Source organism: Seriola aureovittata, chromosome 19, assembly GCF_021018895.1.
Source record: "Seriola aureovittata isolate HTS-2021-v1 ecotype China chromosome 19, ASM2101889v1, whole genome shotgun sequence".
In the NCBI taxonomy this organism is placed as follows: domain Eukaryota; kingdom Metazoa; phylum Chordata; class Actinopteri; order Carangiformes; family Carangidae; genus Seriola; species Seriola aureovittata.
This window is the reverse complement of record NC_079382.1, coordinates 19,855,450-19,883,226: the sequence shown is the minus strand read 5'-3', so window position 1 is coordinate 19,883,226 and position 27,777 is coordinate 19,855,450. Positions and strand designations below refer to the sequence as shown.

The 27,777-nt window shown below is 40.3% G+C and overlaps 4 protein-coding genes across 6 annotated transcripts in view; all 4 read left to right on the top strand.

The window, feature by feature from the left end:
- Positions 1-2,926: 2,926 nt before the first annotated feature.
- srp9 (signal recognition particle 9) lies at positions 2,927-5,269 on the top strand. Its single transcript, XM_056405546.1, has 3 exons — positions 2,927-3,110; positions 3,252-3,320; positions 4,275-5,269. The coding sequence occupies exons 1-3, from the start codon at positions 3,039-3,041 to the stop codon at positions 4,392-4,394; spliced, it is 261 nt and encodes an 86-aa protein (XP_056261521.1). The 5' UTR covers positions 2,927-3,038; the 3' UTR covers positions 4,395-5,269.
- Positions 5,270-5,601: 332 nt separating this feature from the next.
- On the top strand, positions 5,602-13,137 carry ephx1 (epoxide hydrolase 1, microsomal (xenobiotic)). 2 transcript variants are annotated; one of them, XM_056405543.1, is made up of 9 exons: positions 5,602-5,737; positions 8,413-8,607; positions 8,695-8,875; positions 8,958-9,176; positions 10,054-10,183; positions 10,451-10,665; positions 11,134-11,242; positions 11,404-11,526; positions 12,114-13,137. In XM_056405543.1, the coding sequence occupies exons 2-9, from the start codon at positions 8,425-8,427 to the stop codon at positions 12,319-12,321; spliced, it is 1,368 nt and encodes a 455-aa protein (XP_056261518.1). In that variant the 5' UTR covers positions 5,602-5,737; positions 8,413-8,424; the 3' UTR covers positions 12,322-13,137. The 2 variants fall into 2 exon arrangements, with proteins under 2 accessions (XP_056261518.1, XP_056261519.1); XM_056405544.1 differs by having other exon boundaries at positions 5,616-5,725.
- Positions 13,138-13,412: 275 nt separating this feature from the next.
- Positions 13,413-18,573, top strand: LOC130187704 (transcription factor 24-like). The gene is made up of 4 exons (XM_056405545.1): positions 13,413-14,690; positions 16,014-16,166; positions 16,470-16,634; positions 17,760-18,573. Exons 1-4 carry the CDS (start codon positions 14,523-14,525, stop codon positions 17,895-17,897), a joined length of 624 nt encoding a protein of 207 aa, XP_056261520.1. The 5' UTR covers positions 13,413-14,522; the 3' UTR covers positions 17,898-18,573.
- A 7,941-nt stretch (positions 18,574-26,514) lies between these two features.
- The window catches only part of cd2ap (CD2-associated protein), a 51,738-nt gene continuing 50,475 nt past the window's right edge, over positions 26,515-27,777 (top strand). For both annotated transcript variants that reach the window (XM_056405068.1, XM_056405067.1), the window contains exon 1: positions 26,515-26,856. In XM_056405068.1, coding sequence (XP_056261043.1) covers positions 26,853-26,856 — 4 coding nt within the window. In that variant the 5' untranslated portion in view covers positions 26,515-26,852. The remainder of the gene's footprint in view (positions 26,857-27,777) is intronic.

The window sequence follows — 27,777 nt, the reverse complement described above, 5'->3', positions numbered from 1 at the left end:
TTGTGAAAACTTTGTATCGCTGCTATTCCATCTTTTCAATGAGTGAGAAAAACTGCCTTCTCATTAACATTTGGATTTTGGATTCAGAGTGCAATGCAAAAAAAGCATCATGAGAATGTTGTTGAGAAGAGTGAATCTTTCCTTTCCGACCTTGCAAATAAAACCCAGCTGAAGACAAAGCCCTGCCTCAGATTGTATCTGACTTGTAGTGATGAAGACAGTGATGCATAATAAAAAATAATAACATGACTGAACCCTTAAGCTGCTGTGGATATGCCCTGATGATTATGTTTAAAGGAGGCTGGGCAACCCCTGCAGAGTGTCTGATGGGATTATGAAAGAATTTTCTGAAGAATAAAAAGGTAAAGGCAAAGGTCATACTGTGAGTTCTTCTCCCTTTATGTAATGCTTCTGCTGCACATTGATGGAAAGTTTCATCTGTGTGGAAACAATTCGAGCAGTTTATAGGATGCAGTTTTGCTTCCACAATGAGTTTTCAGGGGGATTTAATATTTAAATAACTGTGTGTTTAAAAGGTTATGTTAAAGGTCCCATATTATAGGTAGATGTCCATGTCTTTTTTGATTATAAAGCAGATCTAGGTTCTATATTAATACTGTGAAAGTATCAAAGTGTGCAATCCATGGACAAAATGCACACAGCCCATATTCAAAAACAAGCTGTCAGGACCTATGTAACTTTGTGATGTCACAACAAAGCAGTCACTACCTTCAGTCAAGCCCCAAGCCCCGCCCACCTGGAACCACCATCCAACCTTGCAGGATTTCATTTCTCCAAGTTTTGACCTGAAATCTGCTATTTTTTTATTTGATCACTTAGAAAACAATCAGCCAATTAGAACAGAGGCTTGGAGCCTTCTCTCTTCTGATTGGCTCACCGACCTGTTGTTCCTAGAGCTCCAGAGAGAAGCCTGAGAGAGGAGATGTAAAACTACACTTAAATGGTTTTTGGTTCTTGAAACCACAAAATTATCTTCTTATGGATCGTGTAGTGTAACATGTGACCTTTAAGGTCTGTGAGTCAATGCCACCTCCCAGGACCAAGTATTAGTAATTCTAATAACATGTCGCTGTATGTTTCCATGTTGTGTTTATGTACATGTATGTTGCAGACTTGAAATAGTCAGTTTGCATTCTGTATTAACTGAAAAATGCACTTGTAATTTTGAAGTTTGCTCTTTTCTTTGCTACCTTTGTGGTGCTGGACACTGTTTGCCCCTTGTTCCTGCCACCGTTATAGATTCTAGTGTATTTGAACTCTTTGTAAAGTTTGTTTTTATGTGTATAGTTGAGTTGCCTGTGTGTGTGCTTTTTTTGCACGCTCACTGCCTCAAATTGCCTCTTTAGGGACAAATGAATTATCAGAATTGAATTGAATTGAATGTGTGGGTGTGGTAACTGTAACACTGACTCCTTCATTTCCCTGTGTTGGATACTGAAACAGATGCAAGTCATTCACTCGAGCGACTGAGCTGAAGCTGACTCAGCTGATGATGAATGAGCCGTCAGCACGCCACCCACTCCTCACCAGCTCTGTTATTGTGACATCTAACACGCTGAAGCAGTGAATGTCATTAGATCAGAGGGAAGTGAAGCTCACTCTCCTGCTGCTCCCACTGTAGGATCCTCTCCAGCCAAATGTTGACATGAACCTCCTAACCTAAGCTTAGTATGAAGTCAGGTCCACACAGTGCTCATTCAGTCTTGTGTGTTCATTCAATATCCATAAATAGCCACCAATAAAAACATCTGAGCTCTGTCTGCCATCTGGTGGACAAACCATGACATACCACTTACAGCCAGGTAAAGTAAACAAGGTAAAGTGTTGATATGTTCAGATTTATCCTCAGTCATAGCACGTTTAAGGTCTTTCCATTAAAACAGCAATATGAAGTTCTGTCTCAACAATTGCAAATCAGCAAGGTCAGATAAAATTTAAGTGGGTTACAGTTGGATGAAAGGGAATGAGAGGGTGAATGAATTGGCAAAAAGAAAGGAAGCATAGAAATGCAAATAAGTATCAGTGGAGCTGAGAAAGGTGGGACAGAGAGGGAGAGGGAGATATCTATCTCAAATTCAAAAGAGTGGACAAAGGAGAGAGGAAATTATATTGACATGGTTAAAGTTGGGACATTGTAAAACACTGAAAATGGCAGGGAAGGGCCAGAAAGGCTGGTGTGAGGGATTTCAGGAAGAGGAGTCAGTGGAGCAAGTAGTTCTTAGTAGTAGGACGTATGATGATGAGGATGGTGAGGAATAATCTGAGGGAACTAGAGGTGCAGGGATTCACATTAAAAGAATTACTGAGCATGAGTGAGACATCATGGGTTACAGGATACAAGGTTTTTTTTAAAAAGAACAGGAATAGGTTTGCAGACGTGGATAGAGATTTTATAGTATGAGTATAGTATTTATAGTAGGTTATAAAACATGGAAGGATAAAGTGTAGTTCAGTGTGTGTGTAGGTTTTTGGGATTTAGATTATAAAATCAACAATCCATTGTCTGATCCACACTCTGGAGCACAAGGTGGCAGTAGTTGCTATGTATCTCTTTTCTGACTGGTAATTGATTCAACCCAATGCAAAGAATCAACAACAGACAGAATCACTGTTTATCTTTATATTAGAAAGTCCTTGAAATATGGATGTTGACAATTGGAAAGACATCAGCAGTTATAATTAATGAGTGGGGAGTTGGTGAATTGTCTGTAGATCATGTATTTGTTGTGAAACATTTTAATCTTGAATTGAGCGGTTTACAATTACAAATAAATATTAACTAATTGAGTTTCTACTTTGTTGTTATTAAATATTACTTAATAGCACAGACTTTGCAGTTTATGCCTAACGTGCTATTGTTTTGAAAAGGTAACCCGGAAGTAGATTCCCCACGTTCCTCTTGATTCTGATTGGCTGTGTTCACGCTGCTGCTGATGTGGTGTTCTGAAGATAGCAACTCCGGTCGGCTGATTCAAACAGATTCTTCGGTGGAATAGTAACTTTTCTTTATTAAAATAATGCCTTATTATCAGACTTGGGAGGAGTTCGCCCGCGCAGCAGAAAAACTGTATCTGACAGATCCCATGAAGGTGAAAACGCTTAATTTTATGAGTAGGGTAACGCGCTAGCTGGCTAGCTAGCTTGTTAGCCGGTTAGCTCTTTAGCGACGCGACCATGCTAACTGCTGCTCTTAAAATTTCCCAATTCACTGGTTGCTGTTTGTTTTACAGGTCAGAGTGGTTCTCAAGTACAGACACTGCGACGGTAATCTATGCATCAAAGTGACCGACAATGCCGTGGTAAGGAAAGATTTTAATCGCACTATTAACAACGAATGATACAAAGTGTTAGTGAAAATTACCTCTAACTATGTCATCGGCGAACTGTTAATATCTTTCTGTGGCCAATGTACAGAAAAGCTTTCCGTACCAGTTTTTTCAGGTATCAGTTTATCACTGACAAACAGTGTGTGGAAACTGAGTTAGGATGGTAGTACCCACTTTACAGTGACATGTATCATGGACACGGTAACAAAACTTAATAATTGTGGAGCGCTAATCAATATGTTTTGTGGTGGAGATTACTCAGTTGTAACGTTAAGCACTAGTTTTCTGTCAGTTTGATAGATAAGCCCAATAATTGGACTGATTAAAAAAACTGACTTGATGGTGGCCTGTTAGTACGCAAGTAAAATTCAGTAGTAAAAAATCAGAAGGCTTCATTCTCTGGGCAACATGAATGTCTGTGCAGAATTTAACAACAATCTATCTGGATTTCTGACAGACTGAAGAGGTTTTGTACTCTGTTAATCAACAGATTTACATGGTAAATGTTTTGAATCAAGACAGGGATAGAAAGCTTGTTTTTCACAGCACACACTTTGGACACAACAGGAAAACTCAGGTGCAACTAATAACAATAACAATGTCTACACTCCAGTTAACTTTCACCTGGCCATAGCAGTGGTGTCCCTCTGCTTTTCTTATTAGAGGTCTTGAATTGAATGTCATTATTAATGTCATCACTGTTGTAAGACAAGTCAAGTCCTTTTTTCCATTTTTTCCTTCCTGATACTGATTCCAATACCTGAGCTTGTGTATCAGCCAGTACGGAGTACTCTTGTACTACTACTACTATGTTTTATGTAACTTATAAATCCATGCCTCAAAATTTATTGCCACCCTAATTTGCAAGTTTAATGTAACGGTAGTTCTCAGTGCCCTCATTTAGTCTTTTTTCCCCCATCTTTTCAGTGTTTACAGTACAAGACAGACCAGGCCCAAGACGTGAAGAAGATCGAAAAGCTCCACGGAAAACTGATGAGACTCATGGTGTCCAAGGAGACGCACAGTGGTTCCATGGAGACGGATTAAAATGCTCTAGAAGCACTGACCTTCTAGAGCACCTGGACTGAGTTCAGTGGACCTGGTGATTGTTGAGAGCACAGTACCATGGGAGTACGATGTGGAGTCTGAGAGAATGGGGGTGGTAAAGAGGGAATGTGGTGGGATTGATCTGACCACCTACACTGATTTAATACTATCAGAGATGCGATATATATACTGTATATATTTTATTTTCAGGATTTTGTTTTTTATGATACATTTGTAGTCATTAAAAATCCCATCATCCTGTTTTTCCTTGTCAGGCATTTTGATCACATCTTGATGGTATTAATATAAAGTAAGGTAGGCTGCTGGGGAGTTTTGGGGAATATAATGATGGGAAAATGACATACATTAATTACATACAAAAATTACAAATCCCCTGCTGCTGTCTAAGCAGCTTTGGCACCTTGGTTTCTTTGTCACTTTTAAAGAGGATGAAAAGGACGGGGCATTGAAGCCATATGTCTCATCTATTTACATTTATGTTGCTATTTTTGTTTTTTCACATGGACTTGTGCCACATGAATGAAGCAGGGCTCTTCTGATTCCCCAACAACAATGTGGAGAAACCTACAATTTCTACCCCCCCCCCCCCCCCCCCCCCCCCACATCGCCACATCGCCACATGCCATTTCTTATACTGAGTTACATGTTCAATAAATGTTTATTTAGCCCAGTACAGCTGGTATCTCTCCTGTATTCATCTTGTGGTGGAGTGTATTGTATTGTGCATATTGAAGAAATTGCCCTTGTTGTGTGAATGAGATACTTTGTTGATCCTAAATGGCAGCAGGTGGTACAGAAAGTACAAGAACAGATGCATACTATAGACGAGTTAATTAAAAACAAACTACAGTTTACACCTTTATGAACATTTTCTCTGCACAAAATGAATTACTGAACAACAAAAATTGAAACATATACTTACAGGTGATGATGCAGATATAACATTATTTATTATTATGGATATTACATTTCAACTCCATTTGCATATATAGGCACCATTTCAGCTTGTTCATACAAATCACATGTCCTGTCATCCAGTTCAATATTTCCACACACACTTAGCTCTTAGGAGTTGTTTTTTTTTTTTTAATCCCCTCTAACCCCCGCCATGTTCACGTCTAATGATGTGAACAATAAACTTTTACTTTTATTCAGCTAAATTCAAAAGTTAAATTTGTCAGCTTGTCATTAATATGACAATGGAGTGAGCTAGGAGCTTGGGAAGGGAGCACAGATCAGTAATCGAACGGGACCCAGGAGAGCAGCGGCGGCGGCAGTGTCCAGGTTCCAGGATCCCGCACCTCGCAGCGGTAAGACAACAGGTAAAAAAACTAACGAAAACTTTGTGTTACATGTGATGTGTTCTGGTAAAATAACACTGACTGTTGAATCGTTTGACTTATTACACGTATCAAGCATCTGAAACAGAGCTATCGAACGGCAGATATCAGGCTAACTGGTCCGGGTTATGAGGATAGAGTTGGGGCCGGGACTTTCTGAGCAGAATCGCTTGTTTTGACCCAAAGTTAAAAGTAAAGATATTTTATTTACACGCATCCACACTAAACAACGACTTTAGCTTTGGATGGCTCGACACAGTTACGTAACTTCAAGAGATAATGTGTGGGAAAATATTTGCACTTCGTCGACGTAAATAATTTTGTCGTGCTTGATAACATGTTAACATTTTGCTTTAGCTATGGTTCACGTTAGCTAACAAGGTACACAGTAAAATGAGAAACGGTTAACGACTGTTATTGGTGTAAGTTCAAACCAGTCTGTAGCACACAGGCTTGTTTATCAGGTAGCAAATACCTCTGTTTCTGTACTAACTGTTGGTATGTCGGGGGGGTCGCATGGTTTGTTGATGCAGGGACCCCCCCCCCCCCCCACTGTCATAATGGTGGTCAGTTATGTTAACTGATTGTTGTAGCTATGGTTCACGTTAGCTAGCACAGAGTACAGAGTACGTACAGAGTAAAACGAGTAACGGTTAACGGCTGTTTTTTGATACTATAAGTTCAAACCAGTATGTAGCACACAGGCTTGTTAATCAGGTAACAAATACCACCCCCCCCCCCCCCCCCCCCCAGTCTATTCTAGAAAGCAGCTCTGTATTGTGTTTGTGTGCATGAGGCCGTTGACAGGTCGTTGAACTCCAGCATGCAGAGTACCAATGTCCAACGCTCACTTGCTTAATAATGTCTGTCAGTTTGAGCTGTGATATCTCTATATAAAATGTCCAGGTATAGGTTGGTAACCACATAGAAACGGAGTTTGGGTTGCTTGCAGCTCTCCTGAATAGGTAAAGCTTTGTGGTGCAGGTCTCAGGAGCTGAGGCTGAGGGGCTTGGTCACTGGTCAGCCAATTTTTATTTTTTACTAAGTCCTGTCAGCTGCTCACAGACTACAACAACAGTGACACCCTTGTTTGGCCGCTCCCACATTTTTCTCTAAACTCATGACTTATAAAATCATTCTAACCTACACTCAAATTACATTAGAGAGTCACAGTGATAAGTGTTCATTGTGTTGTGTCAGACCGTTGTTTACTATTCACACTGGTATTTTTTTACTCACTTGTAAATGTGTTTCAGTTCGTTCTGGTTTATAGAGTATTATGTTACTTGAACAATCAAATTATTGGATTCTAACAAAAGATGCTTATTTTGGAAAAAAGATCTCTGCACACCTGAATGAGTGACAGGAGGGTGCAACTTGAAAACAGAGAAAAAACTCCCAAACACTGTCTGGATTACTGCAGAAATATTTATTACAACGTTTCAGTCTGTCCAGCCTTAATCATATGTATGGGCAGCATCACAAGCGGACTACAGAGATTGGTCTGAATGATGATCTCTTACTCAAAGCATATGCGTCCCCAGTCAAAAATTAGCATTAAAAAGGTTAGACGGATACAAAATGACTCAATATTGTTATTATTATTATAAGTTTTCAATTAGTCAAAAAGCATGCTCATTGTCATCATATGTTATATGGGATAAAATAGTGCACAAGACCCATAAACCTATCATGCTTCCCTTCTTCATGAAGGGAGTCAGGATAAACAGCTTAGGCATATTGATTTATTTCTGTATATATTTATCTATTTAATATTGACCTAAATGACATTGTCATGTTTTATCTCATTAAAGTTGGTCACTGGTGCATAATCTGCATAGGAAACTTTTTTTTTTTTTTTTCCTGTGTCGTGGGACATTGAGCATCAGGAATTCCTGTTTTCTTATGGGAAAAATGTGCATAAACTTGATGTTCTTTTAAATTACTTGCTATTTATATAAAAACACAGGTGGGTCATTGAAGATTTGGGATAGCTCAAGGTCAAGGTGCTGGTGACCTTACAGATGACTCTGAGGATAGTAGGTGGTTTTACACATAGCTGAAAATTGTTTTTCTTCTGTCTGGCTCTTGTTTAACAGGTCAAAGAGAGATTTCTCTAGAGCTGACTTTTATAATGGTTCCTCCCAATCGAAGGGATATCCCCATAAGAGAAATTTTGATTTCAAATCCACTGCTTTTCCGACATAATCTTCGTGGTCTAACATAATCTCTTCAGCCTGTAAAACAACAAAAGATGCTTAACCAACTGTTGTCCTCCCTGCATTTATCAACTGCTTTCTATCTTTGGTATATACTCATTTAAAGGCGTAAGATTACGTTTGCTCAGCGCAAACTTTCACTTTGACTGAAGAGTGATCTGATTAGAATTTGGTGGTCAAAGGTCAAAGGTTAAGGTCACTGTGACCTGATGCCTGTGTCATTCTTGTGAACGCGATATATCAAGAACGACTGGAGGGAATTTCATTACATCTGGTACAAACGGCCACTTGGACTCAAGGATGAACTGATAATGTTTTGGTGGTCAAAGGTCAAAGATTGAGGTCACCGTGACCTCGGTATGTATTTAAAATTAAATCTGCAACAAGCAGAAAGAGAAGGGATCTGAATACACTGTATCCATCCCTGTCCTGGTGTAGACGCTGAGCAACATGTTCATAGAGGTGCTGCTTGGTCTAGTGATCGGAGGACTTATCTTCTTCCTGGTTCAGAGGAGCAGGAACCAGGTTCTGAAGATAGAGGATGGCTGGTGGGGGGCTGGAGCACCTCCTGATGGCGAGGAGGACGTCACCATTCGACCATTTAGAGTCACCACCAGTGATGAAGAGCTGAAGGTTAGATACCCTCATGAGGTAGTTAAGCATTAAAACAGCCTTAAAGCTTGCAGGAGCCCTCACATTTCCTCCCCTCTTTTCTCTCAGGACCTGTACAGCCGGATAGACCAGACCCGTCCTGTTGCCTCATTGGAGGACAGCCAGTTTAATTATGGCTTCAACTCCCACTATCTGCTGAAGGTTGTCTCTTACTGGAGAAATGACTTTGATTGGGGGAGACAAATTGACAAACTCAACCAGTACCCCCACTTTAAAACCAAAATCGAAGGTGAGGCTGCACAGCTGACAGTTTCATGAAGAACATTTTGTCCTATTTCTAACCTGTTATTACTTAATCACCTTCCATACAGGCATTGATATCCACTACCTGCATGTGAAGCCCAAGAAGGTGCCAGATGGAACTACTGCTATTCCTCTGATAATGGTCCATGGCTGGCCTGGCTCCTTCTATGAGTTCTATGGGTTGATCCCTCTGCTGACAGAACCATCAGATCCAGACGACCTCGTGTTTGAGGTGGTGTGTCCCTCCATACCAGGGTACGGCTTCTCTGAAGCACCACATAAGAAAGGTGAGTCTGGGAATGTTTTTTTTCTTGCAGACGTGGGAAGTTGGATATCCCCTTTTAAGAAGAAAAACTGCTTTTGTGCTTCTTGTCATTTGAACCATAAAAATACAGCTGAGTAAATATAATTTCTCTCAGGAACTAGGTATAAAAATATGAGGAGCGTGAGAAACAGATTACTTATTCGTGTAAGGCTACTGGAAAACAGCATTGGTGAGAAGTGTAACAGTTGCACACCAACTCCAAACCAGAGATTTATTTAAATGAACGATTAACTGACTTAACGAAGACCTTAGAAGATTTATTCAACAAAGGGAAACAAACACTAGGCATTATTATGATATTAGGGGAGAAGCAAAGTCCCAACTGGTGCAGCAAGAAAAAGAAAATCACTGGGGCAACTAACAGGAGCAAAAACAGACAAACTGAGGGACAGACACTTAAATATATAAGGGTGGAAGGGATGATTGGTCACAGGTGAGACACATCAGGGTGGGGCGGACTATCCCAATGGAGGGAAACTGGACAAAGACAGGAAATAAAACAACCAGCTGTCACATAATGGAAGTAATTTCAGCAAAGTAAAAGATATAGGTACAAAATGTAGGTAATGGGCTATTGTATTAGATCAATTTAGATATAGCTAGGCATAAACTGTACATGCATATAGGCAATGTACAAACTAGCAATAACAATGAAAAAAGGTGAATGTTGTTTGATCAGGGCCTACTACATTGATAAAGCTGTACAGCTGATTTCCTACAAAATCCACATCATATCGATGTGTAAATATTTCACTCCTCCCCTTTTCTGTAGAAACTGCATAGTGTCATACGGCGATTTCTAAGTGTGTGTGTATGTGTGTGTGTGTGTGTATGCACAGGCTTTGATTCGGTTTGTGCGGCAAACATCTTCCACAAACTTATGAAGCGTCTGGGCTTCCAGCAGTTCTACGCTCACGGAGGAGACTGGGGATGGCTGGTCACCACCAACATGGCTCAGCTGGACCCCAAGTAATATACACAAGAACTATCTCAACACCTGGAAATAATAATTATACTTAACGCTTTCACATCACTTATTTAATTTACTCCATATTGTATGCATGAAGTGTGCTGGCATCAATCCTGCAGAGCACAACCACTTTTCCTGGAGACACCAGACATTTGTTGAAATATATATTTATGTATTTCTGTGCACTGTTTTTGTAAATGCTTAAATGAGGTAACACTACATTACCCCCTGTTTTGCCTTTGTTTTAATTTTTTTCCATACCACAGGTCAGTCAAAGGCTTGCATGTGAACTTTGCCCCACCCTCTAAGCCCGGTCTGCCCATGACTTTATCCATCCTGCTTGGCCGTCGCTTCCCTAAGCTCTTCGGTTTCACTGACGTGGATATTCAGCGTCTCTACCCTTGCATGGAAAAACTGGTGGTGGAGTCCATCAAAGAGTCCGGCTACATGCACATTCAGGCCACCAAGCCTGACACCGTGGGTAAGGACATGGGGCCCATTTCACCAAAGTTACAACATGCTGTAAACTGCACTTTACAACGTGAGATTATTTTGTTGGAGAGAAAAAAAAAAAACGGAGACTGGCAAAAAAAAGTTTTAAGCAGCATCACCACAGCTGAAGCTTTTTATTGGTACTTTAGGCAAGTAGGCATGAGCAAAACATAAACATCGACTGGACATCCTAGAGAACTTTATGTGTCTGTGTGAGTGCACTTTCTCAGTTAACACTGCTGTAAGAAAAATGCTTGTAGTCTCCTAAACTGGCTTTAGCAGGGCTTAAAAGGATTAATAGGATCTTAAATGGTCAGCACATCAATATTTTTTTGATTTGGGTGAACTGCCCCTTTAAACTCACCGATTTATAGCCACAACAAACGTACAAATTGTACAATTTAATTGATCAACAAATCCATGATCAAATAATTTGCGCCCCTGTGTTTCCCCTCAGGTCGAGGACTGAATGACTCTCCAGTGGGTTTGGCTGCCTACATCCTGGAGAAGTTCTCCACATGGACGGACCGTGACTTCAGGAACCTGGAGGATGGAGGACTCACCAGGTAAAGACAGTGGAACAGAACAGAAGGTCGTCAGTGCTGATATGTGATCTAAATATCATTAGTAGCAGTAGCATATGTATTAGCAGTGAAACAACAGTTCCTCCAGCGTCTACCACTGTCATTATTATAATATAAGTTGTTGTTTGTGCTTTGTGTTGTAGGAAGTTCTCTCTGGACGATCTGCTGACTAATGTTATGATCTACTGGGTGTCTGGATGCATCATCTCATCCATGAGGTTCTACAAGGAAAACTTTGGCAAAGGCCTGGACCAGCCCCACTCTAAGTGAGTGCCAACCAAAGAGTTACAGGTTACACTGAGAGATACAAAACAAAAACAGTGTTATGCTCACCTCCTTTTTCTGCTCCCTTTCAAAACACTGATAATCAGATAACCAGCTTATTTAACAAAACAGACGAACATAAAAGCAAGTAGAACCCAGCATGCATGCTGTAAAATGGCACCATGCACAAACTGGAAGTGTCAAAGAACAGTCGCATTCGGCTGCTCCTGGTTTCTACTTCTACAACAACCTTCCTGTGCACTTGCTACAGACTGGTCCACAGCGCTCCCACTGCAGTGTCAGGGAGCAACAACAACTCCGACAGGGATGCGAGCGCGGCACATACGCACATATAGGTTGTTGCGGACAGTGCACACACACACACACCTGCAGAGGAGATCACATGTGGGTCGCTGCACGTAGCATGTTGGATTGTTCGTGGTGCCTAAAGAACAGATGTAGAAACTGTGTGAAGTAATTTATCTAAATTATGTATTAACATCTCTAATACTAAAATTCTGGATAGTTCTTGTTCTCCATAACCCCCTCTCTTTAAAACTGATATTAACCCATCATCATCTCTTCCCAGGATCCCGGTTTATGTTCCCACCGGGTTCGCGTGCTTCCCCAACGAGCTGATGCACACGCCCAAACTGTGGGTCACACAGAAATACCGTAAACTCGCCACCTACACTCCCATGGTCCGCGGCGGCCATTTTGCTGCCATGGAAGAGCCCCAGCTGATGGCCGAGGACATCCAGAAGTTCACCAAGACAGTGGAGAAGAAAAAGCAGTAGTTGACAGTGGACTGATGAACAGGTGAATGAACTAAAAGTAGAGAATGAAAGTGCCGATCAGCAGAGAAGTGTGGTGAGCAGTGACAAGACACATGTGTTACCAGGTCAAGAGAGATAAGAGCTGCCGTGCTTCATTAGTATCTAACAAATCCATAGCTTCATGTGTCAGCGCAGTTTAAAGTCAGGAACCGGACACTAGCGTCAGTGTCTCCGACTCACAACAAGCCTTGTAGTCTTGAGAACAGTTTGCTAAGCAGCTGCAGATGGGAGGTCAGGGGGCACTTGGTGTTGTAGTGTTGACAGCATTCCTCTTACTACTAACATAAAACATTTACTTTACTAAAGCCACAACCATGATGCTACATGATTTGCCTCAAACCTTCAAATTATGCTTGATTTTTAAATTTTATTTGCTAGTGTTTGTAACATGCATCGACTTAACATGTCTCGTTGATTGACTTTGATTAGCTAAACTTCAACCTCAAGACTAGAAGCTTCTTCTAAAGGTTTTTTATATTCACTACTTTGATATATTAAGAAGAGTGAACATATCTTTTCAGATTATCTGTATTCAGAATATATATACTATGTAAATTATTGGAAATTAACTCATTAGAGATGTTTTTCTTTTCCAACTTCTTCAATACTATTTCCATTCACAGTTATGTTAAAATCAGACCTTTCCCTTTTTAGACTTTGTCATTTAAAATGAATTGCAGTGTCTGCTACCATTTCAAGATGAGCAGAATGACATGTTGTATCTCTGATCATGACGTTTTATTTTTGACCAGATAAAGCTGAGTACTGAATACTGAACACTGTCTATCTGTCATTTGAAACAGCTTCTGGGGCATCCACATAGCTCCAATGGTAAAGGCAAATCACATGTATTGTGTGTCATTATGTTATTGTTTTTCCTTTTTTTATTCTATAAAGGAAGTTCAGAAAGCCAGACCTTATTGTGAAAAGCCTGACTTCAGTTATCCTTAAAAAACTGATTCTGGTTAAAGTTAATAAACAAAATCATCGAAGATTCAAGCCGGATTTTAACAATCAAGATAAGTACACATTTAAACCACAGAAACAGAAGCACTGACAACTTCAATTCATCATAAGATGATGGACACTTAAAGAGACAGCTGTGAATTTCACAGCCAGAGAAGCACATACATAAATATGCACATACAGTAAAATACAGAGTGAATTATATCCACTAGCTTATATTCTCATTAAACAGACACAGAGCTTCATTAAACTTGAGGCGAGCTGAGCCTCTGCTGGGATGGGAAATTCTGGGCAGATGTGGTTAGCTTGCTGTAATACCCTCTGGAGTTGGACTGCATTTGCCCAGAATGCTGCTGGTGTGTAGTCAGTCACAAAATCAGGTTCGTTGCCTAAGATGCAGTAGAAGTCCAACAGAGCTAAGATGCCACAAACGTTTCCAACCAAACCTAAAAGCATTTCCGCCTATCTTTGTTAATTTTCAATGTCGCACTGTCCCGGGCCTCCAATCCCACCCCAGTCCAGCTTTTAGCAGAGTTTTGAGTTTCCCAAGCCCCCCAGTGCCCTGGCTCGGTACACCCTCCCACTGCTTCACTCCCCCAGGCCTGACTGCCTGCCTGCCTGCTCTTCTTGGCAGTCAAACAGCCAGGGGAGGATCAGGACGACCGGGCTGCCGAGATAAGGACCATATGAAGTTCCCCACATTACCTCACCCGATAAGGAAACAAGCAGAGAGACACAGAGAGGGAGAGCGAGAGGGTCAGACTAAGAGGAATTCTCTGGATGGACGGTGATGCTTAGGGAACCAGACAGTGACTATGGCGCTTTCACCAGTTGTTTGAGGGTCTGAGTGGAACCGGGTCGCCACAGAGGTCCGGTGGACTTTGTGGAGTCTTTAGATGCGGCATAAAAAATGATCACAGAACAGATTGTTTTGCTTTTCTTGAGAGTAGATGAGTAATCTCAGCTGTTGTTTAGCCAGTTTTTTAAAATCTCACTAAGATTTAAAAGATGCTTTCAGACTAGATGGAAAGATGACCTCAGACTGATTTCTGTAGTGTGTTTACCAAAGGACTTAATAGATGACAGTTTGACGACAATCTTTAATACGGGAAAGAAAACTCTCAATCAGCCAATAGAAGCAGACTGAACAAAAGTGAGTCTTGAGGAGGGTCTGCTGGGCCACTTCGGTAGCATCCATGGCGGTTAATCCTCTGGAAGGTCTCATGACGGTTGCAGCGAACCACCAGCTGGACTCCAGCTCCACGACGGAGCCACAGAGCCAGCAGCCCGGTGCAGCCGGCAACCCAGCATCCCTGCACCGACATAAGCAGAGCCTGCACAGCAGCCGGGAGCCCAGGAAGTGGGTAAGTCTGCGTTAACAGTCCAATTTAAAGTCATCCGAGGATACACCTTAATCACACTAACAAACAGGCAATAATTATGTATGGTAGTTACAGTTGTGTATAAAGATAATGTAAAAGTAAATATGATGCAGCATACGGTTTTCACAGCTAAAACTGAAGCACAATCCTGGTTTCAAAGACAGATCTGCTACTGCTACAGCAATTAATAGTTCGGAGGAACCAGTGCGATGTCGCACAACCTTCACCGCACTGTGAACATACCAGGATATAACTGGAAAAATTTTTTTTGTTCACAAATGTAACCTCGTAAATCTTCCATTAGCAGAAATGTAGTGAATCAGGCTTCTGTATCAGAGAACAACTTACAGAGTATTAGTGAGGACATGCAATACTTTCCGACAGAGTGATACACACATTGTACTTGTTTTGCTGCAGCAGGATAAGTGAAGGATGAAGGATGCATCTGTCCCTTTATCCGAGATTTATGTAGTTTACATTTGTGGCAGTCAGATGAGGCTCCCTGACTCTACCTTATTAGTATGAGCTGTAAAGCTGAAGATGAGCGACGGTGACAACAAGTAAAGTATTAGATGGAAGCATTAAAAGAGCCCATCCAGGCCAGTCATGAAGAAGGCATGTGGATGATGCTTGTGTCTTCATTGTTGCCTGTTTTCTGGTACGAGTATATTTAGAGGCTGTCCTGAGCAATGCTGGCTGGGTTAAACACTGTTTTTTTATTTTATTATTTTAAACCACACTCTAAAGAATCAGCTTTTTTTTTTTTTTTTACAAATCACATCCTATATTAGAAGGGTCTGTCAGTTTATTTTCTAGTAATCGCACATAAATCTTTTCCAAGCACTAAAGCGTCCAGTAGCTTGAAGCACAAGTTATCAGTTTTCTTCATGACTCTTGACATAATTTCAAAAAGCTTCTCTTAGTGGCATGAACATTAGTGGACAGCCTTCTGCTGAATATGTATGTGGTACTTGTAAATGTCCAATGTGTAAATGAGAGTAATAATAATGGAAGAGGGCTTAAATGATAACTGATGATTTTGGGGCAGACAAATGTTGATTTTCACCTGTACCTTAAGTATATGTTTATAATATGCACTGCAGGAAGAATTAATTAATTAACAGAGTATGATTAATTTTATTCTGTCAAAGTTTTTCATATTGGTGATTGTTAACCTATGCATACTAGATTTCTCTCCAGACTCAATATAAATCTTCAAAAGACAGGTTTTGAATAAGATCTTGTTTTATGTTCATGTCCTGTTAGTGCAGACATGTCCGGCTCTAAACACGTCCTCTGCTGCAGGTACAGTCTATGTGTGGGTCCAGATCAAACTCTGGCTCCAGTTGTGGGTCTTCGGTCCAGCCCAGGTCGCTGAGGAATCATCACTCGCCGGAAAATGCGGCACGAGAGAGGAGCCGCGTACGCAACCTGCGACAGGCCTTCCACAGTCTGCAGGTACACCAGACACAGACAAACGTTTCACTCCCCACCAGCTCAGCGAGTTCACTATGAACGCCAGCTGTTGTGGTTCTCATGCTCTCACTGATTGGATATTTATGTTTTCTGTTTGATGAGTTTATTTGCAAAAGTTGACATTGTCTCTTCATGCTTTCAATGAAATACAAAAAGTAAAAAAGCCTCTCTACTTGCATTTACAAAAAAAAAAGTACAGTTCTACCTTTACCCAAACATTTGAATTTAATACTAACAGATTCAGAGCTGAATCCAGCCTTGTCCACCCTCCTCCTCTCCCCACAGGCCGCTCTGCCCTCAGTCCCACCCGACACCAAGTTATCCAAGCTGGATGTTCTGGTTCTGGCTACCAACTACATCGCCTACTTAACAGAGACCCTGGATCAGGGAGGGATTGTGGCTGAGCACACCCTGTCGTCCAGGCCGGGTGGATACCTCCATCCCGTTAAGGTGAGGCTGGGAACCAATAGCCTCTGGCTAATCATAGTACTTTACACTGGCTGTTACTGATGAACATTACATGGCCTGCGGCCCTCAGGGGCCCCCCACCAGAAGCTGAAATAGATTTTAAAACAACATATTTGTCAGGTGGTCAAGAGCAAAGACACTGAAAGATGTACACTGATGTAAAAAAAAAAAATAATAATAATAAATGTGGTTATATATAATAAATATATATAATGTGTTTTGACTACTGAAGTTAAAAGTTAGCTAGCTAGCTATATGTAGGAAGTATTCTTAGCTATTTATAAGTAAATAAAACAAACATCATAACATTCAGATAACTAGCTGGTTTAAACTAGTTATAAGAAACTGCCAATATTACATCTAGACAGCTAGTTATTTTAGCTAGTTATAAAACCACCATTATGACCTTCAGATAACTAGCTGTTTTTGGCTAATTAGCTTGAGCTAGCTAACTACCTGAAATACTGTCTGTGGATGAAAAGTTCATAAAACCAGTCAATCAACACAAAGTGCTGGTTAAAGACATTACATATTATATTGTATGTATTATATTAATATAATAAACATGATTTATTAAGTCATAATTGAAGATCTAATTTCTGCAGTCTTGACCGATAATGTAAAGTGGCTCTAAAGAATAAGTTACTCTGTTCAGTGGGACGTTTTATAAAGTTCTGCTCTGTTAGTTATTACATTATTAACTGTAGTACACACACAAAGGAGGTTTAATGGCATGTCCCGGTTCAATGACAAAGTTTTCAGTATAAGGTAACATTCAAAGTGGCTCAATCAGAAGAGATAATCTAATCATGTTTTTGTGCTATTTTCACTGCTTATCCCATCCAAATCAATACGGGAGATTAAATTTTAAAGTCACAGCTGCTTAAAGTTTCTCTAAATAAGCTGTTGCCCAACAAAAGAGTTATTAGTTCCCTGACAGCAAGATGAAAGCCAAAATACCTCATGACCACAGATTTAGCGGCAGAAGTGTATTACATATTTGTCTGATCGTATCATTTTAATGAAATGTCTGGTAACATAATGTGAAGAAATTAAGACTTTTACATTTACCCAGATGGTTTTTGACTTGTTGTGCCGTCTCCTCAGAAGTGGCCCATGCGTTCCCTGCTCTACTGCGGCAGCGTGGGAGAGCTGCTATCAGGAGTCTCTGCCAATCAGATGCCCCCACCTGGACGGGATGGGGCACACCCTCTGTCACCCTCCTTGGAAGCAGATAAAGAGTGACGATAGAGCATGTGACTTTCACTGTGTTTTTTAATTTTATTTTTTTTTATCTTCTATCATAACTAGCCATGTAGCTACTATTCATGGCAAAGGACACATCAAAGCCAGTTTTCCCAGATACATTCACTGAATACAGTCTTGCAGTTTTCTGTTTATCTAAGTATGAAGGACAGGGCTCAAATGTACGGCTACAAGGACAGTAGCCATTTTTTTTTTTTTTATCTCTGACCGTTGGAAAAGACAATAAATTATGAAAGCTGATTTTCCTTGTAGTTATTTCATTTAATTCCTTAATTCAACATCCCGATGAATATAAAAGTTTAAGTTTTGATTTGTCACGTGTATCTGCATGTATGCGCACTGGGAAAAAAACAAAAAGCTTGTAAAAAAGTCATGGTTTTCCATTGCCCTCAAATAAAAGAGGAAGACATACAGTATACATCATTATCTGAGCATTAGACAGCAGGTTGTCAGGACCGGATTTAACACAAGGAAATGAAAAAGCTGCTTCACTTGACTAATTATGCCACAAATCACTACATGGAGGAACAGTGTGTAACCTATTATCTTGATTTAAAGGTTTATGCAGTGTTTTGATTTTATTTTACTTTCACTTTATGGAAGAGTTCAATCACCTGTGTGCTCTTTAAAGAAAAATAAAAATCTATCTTTGTTAGGTTCTCCTTCTTTATCTATTTTATATATATATATTGTGTGTGTGTGTGTGTGTGTGTGTGTGTTGAGTGGGGGTGGGGGGGCGAGGGGGCAGACAGATTAGCAGTGAGGGAGGATTGTTGTGGGAACATGGCAGCCTGCAGTAATGACCACTTCTCTTGTTCTTCCCAAGTTTTCTTTAGTTTTTTTTTTTTTTAAGTAAAACACCACCTGCAATAACAGCGTGTGTGTGTTGTGTGGGGCAAACAACACTTTAGAGGCAGAAATAACTCCATTGGTTGCAGTGGACCTCAGTGGGTGGAGCTAAACCTCCCAATTTCAGTCATGGAAGAATTGATAAAAATAATGATTTTGTTCACATGATATATTCCAGATTTTTTTCATTGTGATCAATTAATATAAAACAAACAAAAGTCAGATGTAACAATAATCTATAATCATCAAACATATGTATCAGCAGGTGACTGTTGCTGCAGCTTTAACCATATAAGAGTTGCTCTATCTGTTCTGCAGTATTTCTATGGGGACTGATGGTAAGAACAGTTTATTGTGACCTTGCATAAGAAAAAATAACCTTTTGATTAAAATGAATGAGAGCATCTTTGAGTGAAGCATAAAAGACACAGGATCGTATTTGGCCTTCAGCTCCCAGCACTTTTAATAAAGCAACGTTTCCATCGACAGGGATCTTCGTCAGGTTCTGTCAAATCACCGACACAAAGCAGAACAAGCTTCACCTCATCACGCAGGTGACTGATCTACATGAGTGAGAGTCAAACTGCCCCCAGGTAGAACCAATCAGAGCACAGCTGGACAAACACTGCCTGATCCTACCACATGGGGAATGGGGCATTACTCTATAGAAAGGACAAAAACTTTTACATTTTACCTTCTCCTCTTCACCTGACTGGAACATACCACCTACCCAGGTAAGTACGGGGGGTGAGCTCCACGCACAAACACAAACACACAGAACACCTGACAATTGTAAACACTGAATTCTTACGTTACTGCCGACAAAACACTAATTATTCATACGTGCACAAAGTTGAACAAAATGTCAGTTTTACAGATGTAAAACAAAGATCTCACAATCAGTGTATTAAATAATCAAAACCTGAGAAATTAATGAAAACATTTGACTGACGTGTTGATGATATAACACACCAGGGCCGAGTGGAGCAGCCTTTTCACTCTGAGCATTTACAACAAGTGAGATTCAGATTCAAATTTTGTGTTATTTTTTTTATTGACATTTTATTCAAATCAGGAAGTCACATTGAGATCGAGATCTCATACACAAGAGAGACCCGAGTACAGAGAATAATAGCCTCACAAAAAGAAATATTAATAGTGATTTCAATATACATTCAGATATGCATTTTTATAAACAACAAAAAGTGAGATTAAATTCCATAATCACTTTAACTAACATTATAGATGCCATAGAGCCCAGATGTTGCACAGCACATCAAAGCTTTGTCAACTGAGAAATAATTAAAAGCTCAATGTCCAAATCCCCATATTTCTAAACTATATTCTGCTTTTTGAACAGTTGATGGAGTCATTTTGATTCCTTAGAAGCATCCTGCAGTTTATTTTGTCAGTGTTTGGGCATTTCCTCCTGTGATATGGGACTTTTTTACTTTGGCTTTTTGAAAAACCTTCAAGCCAAACATTAGCACAGTTTGAATAGACATCTTGAGATAAAGAAGTGACAGTTCCCAGTGTTCTCTTTGTTTCACAATATTTGTTGTTCCTGTATCTTAACTCGTAATTCACTACGTATCGTGAAAAGCTGTATGATTACACTGTAATTCCCGAAATAAGAGCTCAGTGCTGAAGTGCAGTGCAGTAAATCACACTGATGATCATGCGGAGTGGATAAGAGAAGCCTACTATAGATGAGAGACCAGACTCACTGAAATCCTCTCGTCCTTGAACAAAATGGGCTCTGCTCCACAAGCAACAGCCCTGCGTTCAAGGCTAGCTCTATAAATCAGCTGTGGAGTGGGTGGAGGGTCGTTGGGGTGGGTGGGGGGTGGAGCTCCCGATTTCCCGTGTAGTGGTGATGACAAATTTGGAGCTGCCAGAGTCTTGACTACTAAGGCGGAGGTTACAGAAGGACAAGGAGGGGCCAGATGTTTTGGTAAAGCAACTGCAAGAGAGACGGAGGTCGAAGGAGAAGCAGGACCGGGCTCACAGCTGCGACTGTGCATGTGAAGGCGTAGGCACAGGATAGTGTAGAGACAAAATCCAGTTTCCCCCCCCCCCCCCCCATCTACACTCAGCAGATCCACTTGTGTCTCAGTGTCTTCTGTCTCTGCATGTAATCCCAGACTGACTCCATGATGTAGAGATCAGGGCCCTGCGGGGGCCAGAGCATCTGTTGCAGGACTCCTGTGGGAATATCTCTATCTGGAGACCATACGGCCGCCTTCAGAGAGAGAGTGTGTGTGTGTTTTCGCCCATGCTCCCATGTAAAGACAGCTATTTATGCCACTGGAAGAGCTTCAAGAAAGCATGTATCCAAAGTGTCTGCCCCCTCATCCCCTCATGTTGGGAGATAATCAACATATTTTCACTATCTCCTGCTCATTATCGCCGGTACATGCTGATTACAGGGCTGGATTTATGGATCTGTGAGGCCACACTCCTCCTCCACTTCGCTTTGGCTGAGCCTCCGCTTGAACTGGGCTGAAGTCAAGGGAGAGGATGACAGCGAGGAGGAGGAGGAGGAGGAGAAAGAGGAAGAGGGGAGGATGGTGGAAAGAAGAGAGAGCAGGACGATGGAGAAAATAAAGAAGGAGAAGATAAGAGGACAAAGGAGAACAAATCACAAAATGAAGGTGAAAGTGGGAGGAGAGCAAATGAAAACAGTGAGGAGAAGCATGATGCTGACAAATGATTATTTTCCTTCAACTGGCTCTACTGCTGAGCAATGCTAATGTTATAAATAAATCACCACAGATCTGTCTGAGATAGGATTATATTCAACTGTTGTAAAACTAATCTTGGTTCGACATTAACATTATGAACCAGGATGTCTTTCATCTCAGTGTGGAATTTCAGTAAGTAGAAAAAACACAAAGCTTGAAATAAAACCAGCAACTGCTTCAGTTTAACAACAAATTAACTAGAACTAAAATCCAACCAGTCAAGCTGCAGGAAATATGGTCACAATCTCTCCTCCCTGAGTTACAGCATTGTGTTTTTGCAGAACATTACGATGTCACAGTGAAGTTGACCTTTGATCTTTTGGAAATAAAATCACTTTCATTCATCTTATCCTATTATGAATGAATTAATCAATAAATAAAATGATACATAACAAAATAAATAAAACAGTCCCACCACATACTCCAAATAACAGAAGAAAAATGAAATAAAGATAACTTTTTGCAAGCTTTGTCTCATGGACACGGGAAAGGAAAGAGTGAACCAGCAAACAGGAAGTCCAGCTGCAAGTGACACAAAATCCAGAGGAATGTTCAAAATTCATAAGCTGCAGCTAAAATCCATGAACTGTGGCGGGAAGTGAAGGTTGAAGTCCAACAGCAGCTGTGTGCGAAGTTCAAGATACTAATAAATAACTAGTCAATTCCTGGAGAACTTTTGAATGTGCCTTCTGCTTGGTGCTTGTACTTCACTCCTCACGTTTCCATCTGCACAAAAGACGTTATTTTCAGTTTCATTCATGTCGTAGAGACTCATCCTGTCCCTCTAAAAGCCTTTTGAAGCTGCCACAACTGTCCAAAATAACCTCACACCAATGGTTTCAAACCCAACTGTGTCCCCACAACCACAGCAAGACGTGTATACGCACACATGTACATGCACTAACAGAAGTTGATCTGCAATAAAGCCATACCACTATATCCCCATATAGACGAAAGCTGAGTCATTCTATGAAACAGGAGTCATTTGGGTCCGCGACGTTTGATGAGATGCATAAAGCACAAAAATGTGCAAAAGTGTGTTTCCAAATCTTAAAACCATTAAGTCAAGTACTCTTGCTGTGATGTTACATGAGAAAAATACTATTTATAAAGACTAACATACTATTTCTAGCCATTTTTCCTTAGAACATTTCCACATCACAAAGAGGAAGTGACATTTGAGGCTTTGGAGCCGCCGGGAACAGAAGCAGGCAAGTTCTGACCTTCTTTAATATTTGTTTATTTGTTGCTTTTTCATGTTACATGTGGTTCGTTGAGCTCAACCCAACCTCCCCGTCACGCAAAATAGAGAGGGAAAATGTTTTTTTTTTATTAAAGTTTTTACACTGTTAATGCAAAGAAAACTGTATTTCAACTATGTAAAGCATATATGCTAGGTGAGGAACATGCTAATCAATCAATCAACTAGTTTATGTGGTAGAATTTACCCAGCATTGTGCTAAAAATGACCCAGCATTTGGATTGAACTTTTAACACATCTTGCTGGGTTAAATTAACACAATAAATTGGTCCAATAGTTACTCAGCAGTGTAGTTAAAAACTAGCCAGATTGGCTAGTTATCAATTAAATAAAATAAACTTGTCCAATTAAAACAACTGGTATCACACATCAGCTTCTCAGTGTGACCTCTGGAGGGAGCTGTGTGTCCTGACCTCAGTTTAAAGTCACACACACACATCTCTGTGTACCGTCTGCTGTTTAACAGTATAAAGTGCAGGCTGAAATATGAGCAGTTTCAGATGTCACCCACCAGGTGGCTCTGGATTACACAGTGAAGCCGCGTCACACTGAGCAACAGGTGTTTAATTTGTAAGCACAGTTACAGCAGATGATGCAATTGAACAGGGCTGGAGGGGCTTAGAGTCAATACGTTTCCTGCACAACGTAAAATTTATGAGTGTCAGTCTTTGTTTTTATCCAGTAACTGTCCAGTGTAGATGTTTGTCTGCAGGAAGGCTTCTCACTGGGACCAGCTCCCGGTATTTTCATCTGATTTGTCTTTGTTTTTTAAGGCAGTCACAGGACAGTTTTGTGCAAATCTCACATTCAAATGTCCCGTTATCACCGGAGTTACCAACACCTGAAATACCTGCCAGCTGCGCACCACACTGCAGCCTGTCACTGTTTGACACTGAGCAGCTTCAGTGTTCCTGTCAAGTGCTCTTTGTCAGCGTATCTTTGATGGCAGCTTCTGACATGGAAACTTTTGCTGATGAGCCACATAGAGAAACGTCAGGCTGAGTTTCCAGGGAGCACTAAGTAGTTTGGTCGAATTTTAGGCCGAAAGAAAACAGATCTTGCTCCATATGAAACCAAACAATCAGTCATTACCATGGATCATTTTTAACTTGACTCTATGTATGTTGAACTATATCAGTTGGAATTAATTAATTGGAAACACATCTCATTAAAGACTTCTTTTTAGGAAATGTCTCAGAATAAATTTTCCACTAATAATGAATTAAATTTTATGTGGTTAAGAGATTTTTTATATTCTATATTTTTATATAGAAACAGATCATAAAGTGCTTCTTATTATTCATGTGCTGTATGAACTGTACATGTAGTATGTTGAATTTTATTCGCCCGTAGACAAATTACATTTTTTCATGTGTGGCTGACTGCTGTGCTCCGAGTGAAGGGCTCACTGCGTTGCCTAGCAGTTCATTGAAATGAATTAATTGCAAAGGTACCAGTTGAAAACTTATTTTCTATATACAACTACATCCCAGAGCTATTTCCACAAACCCCGAGCAGCTAGTAATCTAAACCTTTTATGTTATCTTCAATTTTCAAAATATAATAAAGTAGAATGAGCTCCAAAAAAAAATGAAGTTATCTTCTCTTATTTCACTGGAACATTTGAAAAGGTTGTTCTTATGTATTTACAATCACACCTGCACATGCCTTTTTTTTTTTTGAATGTGAAAATGTATGAATGAATCTGTTTGTGTCCATTTTCATCCCCGTGAATTTATGTGTATCTGTCTATGTATAAACTGTGTATGTCTATTTTTATACGGCTTGAAAAAAGAGATCATACTGACCGAAAATTAACCTCACTCTGTGCGCCTCTGTCTCTCTCTCTCTCTCTCTCTGTGTGTGTGTGTGTGTGTGTGTGTGTTTGTGTGGTAGCGGTCAAACACATTTGCATAGATTTTGTGTTTACCTTGCCCTTTGAAAGGTTGTTGACATGTTGCTTCAGTGGCGTCTGTCAGAATGAGTTTGCCCTCAACTACTTCCTTTTTTAACAGTTCATTCTCTGGTGTAATTGACAGCGGGGCAGTGTGCCAGCTGCAGCCACAACTGTTGGGCAATAGCTCGCCTTCGAACAGAATAGTAGGAAGCATTTGAGTACAAGGTCAAACCTTTTTTGTCTTAAAGATTTACATTACAAATGTACACGTCAATTTATCACCAGAAAGTTAATAAAAATGTCATACATACTTTATTTGAAGGTAATTTCATTAATCTGATCAATTTGAAATGAAGATGCTTTCATTTACATTTACAATACATAGTTTAGACTATAGCAGAAATATATGTTCAACAGGTTTCACTTCATTTCCTTCCCTGCAGCCACGTTGTTTGGGGTGTGGTGTGAATATTTCCCATGTTGCTTGCTGTCAATCAGCCAACAGGAAGGAACCTATTGTCCCTTTTCATGCCAACTATTTTATGACTTGTCCTAAACTCAGTGCGTCAAATAAGATTTAAATAAGAAATATTGGAAATATTGAGGAATCATATTAAAAGAAAACATAGGAACTTGAATAAAATAAAAAAAATAGAAGATTGGTTTTGGTTTGTCTTGTGCGCTTACAATTTCTTCACATGGTTAAAATAAACTGCTGTACAGTAGTGGCTGCTGATTCTCACCCTGACCACCACACCACCACAAGAACTAACACTTACCTTTACTTGCATCCTCATTACACTAAACAACACCTTCATGCACCCTACTTTCTTTTTAGTCTGGTGATTGGCTACAGAATGTACTTATACTATATACACATGTATAGTTCACACATCACGGCTGCAGTGCTGAGTTGCACGACTGGACTTTTTACGGTTCACCTGTGTTGTCAAAGGTATTGTAATGCATACACTCAGGTGGCAGTTTATTAGGTACACTAAGCTACAATCAATGAAATCTAATACAACAGTCCTGCAATAAATCCTCCTTCATGAAGGTTATACAAGCAGGTGTTTCATTGTCCTGCATCAGTTTTACTTTGGTGTTTCTAGTAAACTGCCAGTGGGGGATATAACTTGTGGCTTTTTAATGTCATTTCTTTAATGTCTTTTTTCTTTTACTTTTTTCTTTCATTCAGAGTTGTGGCAGTGGAATTTTTTTTTTTCTTACAGGAAACTATCAAAGCCAGCCAAAAACCACATACAACATATTACCCACCATACCATCACTCAGGTTGGCCTAACACCTGTGTCTGGTTTACCTACAGTCTGCACTTTACATACAAGTAATAGCTGTTTTTCCATTTGTTGTCAACATTGGCTTCTGCCTTTAAACACATCTTTATTGATTATTTTTTGTTATGTTAAAACCCTGACTTTATGTTTATTACCCTATTATATACAGTATTCAAACAATAATCCGTTAGCAGTTATTATAAGTAGTCATAGTATTTATTTTGTACATTTTCAATACGGTTATTCGATTCATACGTCCATAAAATCCCTGGAACCTCAATCTTAAGTGTCACAATATTTAGGAAGGGCTGAAGTTAATTAAGTAATTAGGTATCTCTATCCCTCTCTCTCTCTCTCTCTTACACACACGCACACACACACGCACACTGTACGCACTGTACACACGCACAGTAGTTACTGTACTTGCTGAGTGGGCCAATAATAAAGGAAGGGGGGGGGGGGGGAAGTGGAGGGGGATCAACATTCCATTAAACATTCCTCTCGCGGGACTGTCCCGCCTGAAGCATCGCGAAGTTTCCTGCTATTTAGTATTTTGTTGGCAGCAGGCAGCCAGCGGTAACCCGCGGAGGCAAGTCCAAGAAAGGTGGAGACTCCTGGTTAACTTCCTGCACAATAATCTTGTACCACCACCAAGAGAGGACGAGGGAGGCTGGCGGTGCTGCTGCTGCTGCTGCTTCTCTTGCTGCTGCTGCTGGGGCAAGGGCGAATGGATAAACGGCTGAATTGACTTCTTTACCGGCTGTGAATCGACAAAAAAACAGTTTGTGGTCGATTATACACATCTACCTGGCTAGTCGCTAGCTAGCAGCGAGCCCGCTGGATACGAGATTCCCAACATTTGATAGCGAGGCGTTGCGAAGGACAGGAATGGGTAAGTTTTCCATGATGTGGCGCTTGTGTTGTGTTTATACGTTAACTGCTCTTTTCTTTTTCGACTCAACACATAAAACAAGTCGAACCCACGTAAAGCGTTAAACCAAGTGTCAGTGTCTTAAATTATACGTTCAGCTTTTGGCAATAAGGAGTTAAAGTTAGCAAGCCAGTTGGCTAGCCGTTTAGCCTAGCCAGCTAGCTGTTTGGTTAACTGGATAACGCCACCTCCATCCCTGGATTTGGCTGCATTTCTAGCTAATGTTAACATGAGCTACCTCAAGCTGATGTCAACACGGCCTCTGCAAAAAAATGTTTACTGCTCTGAAAACACCGGAGAAGCCTGAAACTCACAGTTTATTCTTCAGTTATCCAAAGTTAAAAGTGCTCTCAGTGTATATTTGTTGAAGTAATCCCACCGACAGGAAACTTCTGACATCAAGTAAGCTTTCTTTGATGTTATAGGTTATACTTCCTCTTTTTGTCACTTTATTTAAGGCTCATGGAAGGAATAGATATTTTTATTGTGAACACATGACAGTGACAGACTTCCCACACACAAATGCAACACTTGACTTGTCACCACTTAACACTGAACCGAAATGAACCCCTGACTTTAACCTTACAGTAGGTTGTTAAACGACCATGATTCCCGAGGTGATGGAGTCAATTATCATGAGATTGAAAGTATTTCTATGTGAAACTTTGTCATTGCAGCTATAGATAGTTGCTGTCCCTGATGTCATAAACAGGAGTGGATGATGCTTGTTCACATAGCTAGTGGGTGTTGTCATTGTCAAATGTAGAGGAAACTTTGGTCTTTGTGTGCACATTGCAAACCTTTTGTAAACCTGCCAACTGCTTCTTGCTAGATGCACAGCCTGTAGTTCGTGTGGTTGTGTTGCAGTAGGACGTGTTCAAG

Bases quoted from the DNA above. Each gene is read 5' to 3' on its own strand.
- srp9 (XM_056405546.1), top strand. From the start codon at position 3,039: ATGCCTTATTATCAGACTTGGGAGGAGTTCGCCCGCGCAGCAGAAAAA. The intron at 3,111-3,251 runs GTGAAAACGCTT...TTTGTTTTACAG, and splicing joins ATCTGACAGATCCCATGAAG to GTCAGAGTGGTTCTCAAGTA. The intron at 3,321-4,274 runs GTAAGGAAAGAT...CCATCTTTTCAG, and splicing joins AAGTGACCGACAATGCCGTG to TGTTTACAGTACAAGACAGA.
- LOC130187704 (XM_056405545.1), top strand. From the start codon at position 14,523: ATGGCGGTTAATCCTCTGGAAGGTCTCATGACGGTTGCAGCGAACCAC. The intron at 14,691-16,013 runs GTAAGTCTGCGT...CCTCTGCTGCAG, and splicing joins GCCGGGAGCCCAGGAAGTGG to GTACAGTCTATGTGTGGGTC. The intron at 16,635-17,759 runs GTGAGGCTGGGA...CCGTCTCCTCAG, and splicing joins GATACCTCCATCCCGTTAAG to AAGTGGCCCATGCGTTCCCT.
- ephx1 (XM_056405543.1), top strand. From the start codon at position 8,425: ATGTTCATAGAGGTGCTGCTTGGTCTAGTGATCGGAGGACTTATCTTC. The intron at 8,876-8,957 runs GTGAGGCTGCAC...CCTTCCATACAG, and splicing joins CTTTAAAACCAAAATCGAAG to GCATTGATATCCACTACCTG. The intron at 10,666-11,133 runs GTAAGGACATGG...GTTTCCCCTCAG, and splicing joins CACCAAGCCTGACACCGTGG to GTCGAGGACTGAATGACTCT.